At 34.2% G+C, this 7,907-nt stretch overlaps 1 protein-coding gene across 3 annotated transcripts in view; it reads right to left on the bottom strand.

Annotated features, from left to right (window-relative positions):
- Window positions 1-1,467: 1,467 nt before the first annotated feature.
- The window catches only part of rho-4 (rhomboid-4), a 15,584-nt gene continuing 9,144 nt past the window's right edge, over window positions 1,468-7,907 (bottom strand). For all 3 annotated transcript variants that reach the window (XM_088226011.1, XM_088226009.1, XM_088226010.1), the window contains 3 exons: window positions 7,474-7,687; window positions 6,200-6,350; window positions 1,468-4,660 (listed from right to left, as the gene is read on the bottom strand). In XM_088226011.1, the coding sequence (XP_088082137.1) occupies window positions 4,494-4,660; window positions 6,200-6,350; window positions 7,474-7,687 (532 nt within the window). In that variant the 3' untranslated portion in view covers window positions 1,468-4,493. The remainder of the gene's footprint in view (window positions 4,661-6,199; window positions 6,351-7,473; window positions 7,688-7,907) is intronic.

Here is a 7,907-nt window from a genome sequence, read left to right as displayed (position 1 = left end):
CACTGCGGTTGGAACAAACAGCAGTTACAGGCTGACATGCCAGAAACTACACTGTGAAAAATTGTTATACCCAGTCGGGAATCAACCCACTATACCCACTATATGTGCTAACTCAACCCACTAAGAAATAATGTGTATATAATAAGATGTTTTTTTTAAAAATCAAATTCAGAAAGTTTTTTAGTTTTTAATCAAATTAATTTGTAAATAAAACAATATAAAATCACCTTGAAGTGAATGTTATAATTTTTTTACAAATACCTTCTTCCGGTTGAAATAAATGGTGTTTTTTTAGACATACGAGTAAATAATTATTTATTAAAAATTGATAATAATTGACTGATGTAATTTAAGTGCAAAAATTTCGGCTCCTAGAGTCAGAAAAACGTATCATGATTTTACCTTATTTACAGGAGATACAAATACAAAAAAAAGATTAATAAAATAGTTTAAACATTTACATTTGTGACAAAACTTGACATATTTTTTAATTGTCTCATTTTTGTTTGTTTAAAAATGAGTTTACTGCTTTTTAAACCTGTTTTTGATCTCTCCTGTAAAGTAGACAAAATTGAGATATGTTTCTCTGACTCTAAGGGCCGATATATAAAATAATATTTATAATAAAACAAAAACGAGACATGAAGAAAAAAAAAAAAAAATAGAGAGTAAATTGAAGAGAGAAGGATAATAGATAAACAAAGATAAGACTATAAAAATACAACGTTTGCTTAAATAACTTATAAATTAAATGTCAATTAGAAATGTGATGATAAACATTATTACACTTTATATACATATTCAGTTTACATACATATGCATAAGGGCGGGCATATTGGCTTAAGGGCATTTCTTCTTACCTACCCAAATTTGCTGCCAATGTTGGATCAAACAACAATTTTTTTGAAAACAAATATTACCTACATTTTAAAACTATTTTAAACTTCTCCGGCGGCCTCGGTGGTTTAGTGGCTAAGACATTTGACTCTCCCACAGAAGGTTTGAAAAGAAAAAAAGAAAAGAAAGCCTGGGTGTTTTGTGCAGTAATTTACCACAGTAATTGGGCCTCTTGCCCTATTGTGGTTTAAAAAATATATATATTCAATTTTCTCTAATTACGTAAGCAGCTTTTTTTATTTTAATGTAATTTAAAAATCAAAAATAATTTGTGAAATGATTTTGAAACCGGATGACATTCTGACAAAAATATCAAGGCTACTTTGTAAAGTTTTTTCTTGTAAAAAAAGATCATTCAAATATGTATGACGTGCGTTATAATTTATCAGCATTAATAAAATACGTGGTTTTTAAATAAATAAATAAAATGTAATTAATAAAAAATTACATAAATTTTTGACTTTCAAGGACAACTGATAGGTTTGTAGTAGCATGTTACTATTCATTTTTGTGAATATTAATAATTTACAACTCCAAAATACTTTTTTTTTTACTTTGGACTTTCAAAAATTTTCGCTTAAATTTGGACTGACCAAGATGTATACAAATGTTCCTAAGAACTATAATCTAAATTTATTAAATTTACTGATTCTGAATCATAATAATCATTATTATATTATGATTTTTAATTCGACGGTTTCAATTGTTGGCTCTACAGTGTATGCGAAAAATCACAAGGAGCCGATAATTATCGACCTCAACTATCGAAGCCCGCTGGCTCAAAAAAATATGCGCGTGGCGTAGGTGGGTCAGATTTAACCCAGTTTTGAAAGTTGCTTTTTACGCATTTTTTGTAGGTATTTCAATATTGTTTCATCATCAAAACTTCAATAAGAAGTCATAACATTTTTAGTTTCACTGAAAATCAACATTCAGAAATATTTTTTTCAATATCTTTTTTTTAAATAACTCATATAAATCTGAGCTGATAATTTTCATTTATATTTCAATTTGAAGGTATTTCTAAGAAGGATTGAAGTGAAGGAAAATGCCTACAAAAATTACTTTGAAATCATCGATTGCTTTCAAATACTACCGGGTCTAACCGATTAGATGGGTCCGAACCCATCTTCGGTGGGCATAAATTAATATTTTCAAACAGTCTATAGGTTGAATTTTTTTTTGTAACTTTCAGAATTTGAAGGTAACATTAAAAATATTAAATAATTTTTGTAAAGCTCACTATCTAACTCTCTTCGCTAAACTAACCTACTAGTTTTGTTAGAAATAACTTGAGATTTTGTGCACATTATATTATGCAAAATAGGCAGGGATTAAATAGGTCAATAGCATAGAATATGCATTCTTACATGCACCTGAGATCTTTGACGAGTTAACAATGATTTGACTTTTTACAATGAAATACACAATGTTATGTTTTTGCACTAAGAAAATTGTTATTAATTCTTACGTAATTTCAATTACAGGTACAATGAAGATGTTACATAACTGGAAATCAATAATAATTGTCGCTTTTGCGATTACAAACTCTCAAATGTCATTATTTGTTGCATAAATTAAATCATTTACATTGTGAGAAGGACGTGGAATCGGTTGAGGAGAAAGGAAGAGCTCTTGGAAAAAGAGAAATGAAATGATGGAAAATTAGGGTTCTAAGATAGCGTTTCTTGAAGGTGACCAGAGGAGGCGCTTTTGTTGACTTACACATTAACAGATGTGTATTTTGTAATTAATAATACTTAAAATCTTAAATTAATAATAACTGTAATGTGTAAATAACTTCCGCAGTCACTATTAATATTTTCAACATTATTCACAACAATAAACATTAACACATGTTTTTTTAAACATTAAAGACCTTAATTCTAAACAAAACATTATTAAAATAGAGGTGTAAATGACATTAGCAAAATATATTCATAAAATGTTTTAAATCTTGAAACTAACGTTCTAAATGCAAAGGAAATTCAACCTTTTTGCATAAATATATATTTGATATAAAACTACCAACCTGCTCTGGGTCGATTTTGAAAACAAGGGAATAAGAAATCATCGAATCAATCATCAAAACAAATGTGAGTCACAAATCCCGCTCCATTGTGTTGACATATCAAAATAAAAATATTTAAGTGAGTTGCAAAACCCGCTCCGACTCATGCGTTTATTGTGATAGGTATATTGTAAAATAATTCAATGTTTTTTGTGATTTGCTCATTCGCTCAAGTCTCCAGAGCGGGTTTTGTAACTCGGTGACTCGTGTTAAGTATATTGAAAAATATATTTGTAGCAATGAAATACCTGAAAATTATAAAATCATAGCTGATAACTAACAAATTTTCTTCTACTATAAAGTTCCTTAATCGATTTTACACGAGATAACACTGTGAATTATGCCTATATTATGAATGTGTTAAAGCTGCAAGAATATTCGTAACTCTTTCCCTTAAAAATATTTAAAAATTCAAGCACCAATTTGAATAATGTAAATTGATTAAAATATGCATCATTTATTAAATACAATGCATGATCAATTAATTATAAATATTTTATTAATAAAATATTACAGACTTTATCTCCGGTATTTAGAAGCATATTAAAGAAATATGTTTTGTACTACAACAGAAAAGAAAAGCGATTGTGCGCTTAAGACCGCACGACCGAAGGGTAAAGCACAGCAGCGACGCACAGCTCGCAGCGCCGGTTCGTCACTTATTGAAAACGGGTGGGAATAAATGTAAATTAATATGATCATATTATTTAATCAAGTGTTTGGTTCTTTCTATCAATTGAACCTTTGGTAAGTCCGGCGCTGCTTGCTAGGTTAAACTCGGCATGACGGATCAGACTTATTCAAGAAAACATTCAATTACAGGTAGTCATCGACGCATGACAGTTCGACATTACAATGGCAAGCCGCAATCGTTTGTCCACCCTGCGCTAAGCGTGCCAGCGGCAGTCCGAATATTTTTAAGGCCCTTCTCAAAAGTTGAATAAAAAGCAAAACTTTAATTTTTCAAACCGCCAAAAAAACAGAGAAATCCGATAAATGACAGTTGTGATACATTCATTATAAGAAGAATATAAGAATCGGTCATGTCTGAAGTGAAACCGAATGCGGAAGGAGCTGGAAATGTATGCCAGGATAGACTTGTGTTGGGTCCATCCTCTCTGCCCCGCCCCAAGGGGAAGTGGCGTGATGGTAGTAGATGTAGCAGTAAAAACCAAACACAAAAAGAAACCTTAGGATTGCATAAGCCCACTTACGACCTGTGTATTGGAAGCAACTGTGTTCGTAAGTCGATGACTACCTTTACCTACATAATAAAAATGGCTGACATTTACTAACATATTAAAAAATAACACATTTCACCTAATCAACAAGAGGTTTTTCATACACATTTTTTAGTTTTAAATGTGTATTCTAACCACTGTCTTCGTGTAAATCAAATACTGTATTTTACTAAATTTATATATCTATTTAACAATACCTTGTTCTGGCTGCTTAAAACGAAACGATTTCCTCGCAACAGTTCGAGTAGAGTTTGTGCGGCGGGGAATCTGCGGGCCCCGTTCGGTTACTTGTAGTTGTACCTGGTGGCCGGGAAGTGCGAGGTCCAGAAGATGTTCAAGAAGATGGCGACAGTCATGAGGAGGAAGTAAACAACGACGGCCACCCACCAGAGTTTCTTTTCCCAGGACTTGACTTCGAGGTTGCGTAATACGCCAATACCGACAAGTAAACCTATAAAAATTATTTATCTACTACAAACAAAGTGTATTACTTTAAAAAAGAAGAATAGACAGATTTGCCCCACCCCCGACATCATCATTCCCCTTTCCGCAACCAGTGGTGCATAGGGCACTGCATTATTAAACTAAATGCAACTTATTTTGATCAGCTGTTACATGAAGGTAAGTTGATCAGTTCTACATTGCCGTCATAAGAAAGAAGATCTAACATTTTTTTCGAAAATGAGTTAAATACATATTCGGAATCAGGAAAAAAAATATGCATCTACTAAAAATACATCTATCTTCCTAAAATAACCACAACCCTATTATTTTCACTAATAAATAAGACTTAACTGCAAAGTCTTGAAGATTACTAAATATAGGCTGTTCTGACTTATATAATTATTAAAGACTGATTAAAATACTTATTTTTTCTTCTATTCCGTTTTTTAAAACATCTGAAATGAATGTACCTACTCGTTTTCAATTAAATTTAAGATCTGCTGGTAATTTCGAAGTTAATTGGTTATTAGGTCGGCATTACTAGTTTGAAAAACAGTAAATGGCCATTAACGTCTATTTTATTTAGTTGAGTAGAATCAATTGGCATATTAACACTAAAAAAGAAAGATATTTACTTGATTACTAAGTAAAAAGGGCGTTTCTAGCTAAAAAAGTATTTTCATTTAAGTATAACATATTTTCTTGAATTTTTTTTAATAACAAGAAGAAGAAAATGTTAATTTTTTGATACATAACGTAAAATGCATTAAAATATATATATGTATTCCGTTAGGGCAAACCATAATACATACTGTCGCATAATAATATACTTAATTTTTGTAGTATTTTTCACACAGTGAATTTTTCAATCTCCGAGTTAAAAAATATTTATTTTCTCCATTTTTTGTTTTATGTAGAAATGTCCTTCTCTCTTATGACGGCAGTACACTCCAGGTACAATTCAATATCGCAGTTTAAAAACCTCTAAACTCACTATTTTACATCCACCCTGCCAACCCTGAATTGTAGGCAAACACGCCAACCACTACAAAACGAGGCGAACTTATTTCCACTCGATTTCTTGATTCGGGACTCATGTCTGGGCTGATATTTTGACCACTTTATTAACACCCCTTACAGAATACCACCCCTGAGAGCAGCCATCGAGTCAAAAGCACTCATCGAGGATTTCGGTTCTATTTCACACTCAGAACTGTATTCTTAATACGCCCGGACGCAGAGTAAAAAAAAATAATACTTGCAAAACTTTATTTTCAAATTGAAAAAAATTCACAATGGATATGACAAAATAAATAAACTAGAGATAAAAAAATGGGATCATAAAGCGAGAGTTTACGGTACAGTTGCACCAGGAAATGTTTAAAAATAAAACTTTTCAGCAAAGAGTAATTTTTGAAAATTATTGTACGATTTACACACAATATAACACAGAACAACGCTTCCAGTATCTATAGGTACAAGAACAATAGATTTTTTTAACCCTGAATGATCTGCGTTGTGAAATGATGATACAGCCAAAACATACCTGCCAATGCCCCAGCGAGATGGGCTACGTAACCTACGTTCCCCTCCAAATCCAGAACATATCGGTTGTAAATGGCCGTTCCCACGTCTACCCCCGCCACCACTATCAGCACCAAGAGTTGGATGGCTGCAAACTCCATCTGGGACCAGTTCTAGAAACAAAAAAGATAATAAGATCTCGACGAGTAAATTTATGTATCTCAATTGATAGAAAGTATTGGGAAGAATCTGTGGACCAGAGAGAGAAGGTAATCAGTGGCGCATTCGGTTGAATGATGATCTGTACAGCATGTACCAGGTCCCGAGCATCTCGACAAACATGAAACTGCTTAGATTATAATGGGCCGGACATGTACAGCGTATGAGACTTGTGAGCGGACACCCCCGGGTGGAAGGAGATCAGTGGGAAGACTCAGGCTGAGATGGGAGGATGGAGTGAGAAAGGATGCAGCGCAGTTTCTCCAGGTGGCGAATTGGAAGACGGCGGCTGACAGTCGGAGTTGGAGGTGAAAAGCTCGATATGGGCTGTAGCGCCATCAAAGGCATTTTAATGTGATTCCAATTCACTGTATTATTTCAAAAGCAATAAAATCTGGCACTCATTAATCCGGACAGTTGGAGTATTACTGTATACATTTTTCATCATCATAACTCCATGTCTGCTCCCTAGTTGGAGCACAGGGTGTCCACAAAGAGCCTCCATGCATCTCTATCGGCTCTCAGCTCCTGTGTGTCCCCCCAAACCAGGTTCTCGTCCCGAAGTTCTGACATAAACTGCCAACGAACAGTCAGCAGTAAACATCCAGGACGTCGAGGACCTAATGTCTTGTAAAGTAGGCAAGCGTGGTTTAGACTCTCAGGAGGCATCCCTAGTATATGGCCCATCCAACTGTATCGTCACCGGAGTTTGCTGCGTGTGTTCTCTTATTACTTAATTCCTCTCCAAGTCAAACTGCCGCTCACCCGAGATTCTTCTGAGACACCTTTTCTCAAAATTCATAATTTTGCTGTTTTGGGCCCTAGTGAGGTGCCACAATTAGCATCCGTAGATGAGACTAGGTGTCATGAAGACGTTATATATAAATTTTTACAGCTGCATGAAAACTTTATGATCTATGATCAGCCTCATGAGATTTTTTACATATCATCGGTGATATTGCAATATCGTGTATCCTCATTTTTTTTACAAAAAAGTTTTTACTGTATAAATTCATTCCACGGGCTAAAAGGCAATATAACAATTGCAGCCGATGATCAACATTCAGGTCCACCTACCAGCACTATGGTAGACATGTGGGCGGCTATGAGGGCGTACACGCCCCCCGAAGCCCCGGCCAGGAACACACTGGGATCGGTGATGGAGGTCCCGAGGGAGCCGGCCACTACCCCCGCCCCGTATATGACCAGGACCCTCCACCAGCGATGCACCATTTCGAGCGGCAGCCCTAACAGGATTTGGACGAGCAGGTTCACCGTTATATGCATCCAGCTGTAACCAAGTTGATTTATTAAATTACCAATCGGATAAGTCGAAAAAATAATAATTTAATAATGAATTAAATTAATACCATCAAATATTATACTAAGGTTTATTTATAGAAAGCCGGGTAAAAAAAATCGGCCACCCTGGCAATACTTACAAATTGTCTACCTTGTTTTATTTTACAAACTGACAGATGGTAAAATAATCAAATTCACAAATAATGTTA

The sequence above is a fragment of the Micrasema longulum genome, unplaced genomic scaffold (genome assembly GCF_059751315.1).
Source record: "Micrasema longulum isolate JH-2025_06_02 unplaced genomic scaffold, ASM5975131v1 h1tg000403l, whole genome shotgun sequence".
Classification (NCBI taxonomy): Eukaryota; Metazoa; Arthropoda; class Insecta; order Trichoptera; family Brachycentridae; genus Micrasema; species Micrasema longulum.
This window is presented reverse-complemented; position numbering and strand designations above follow the sequence as displayed.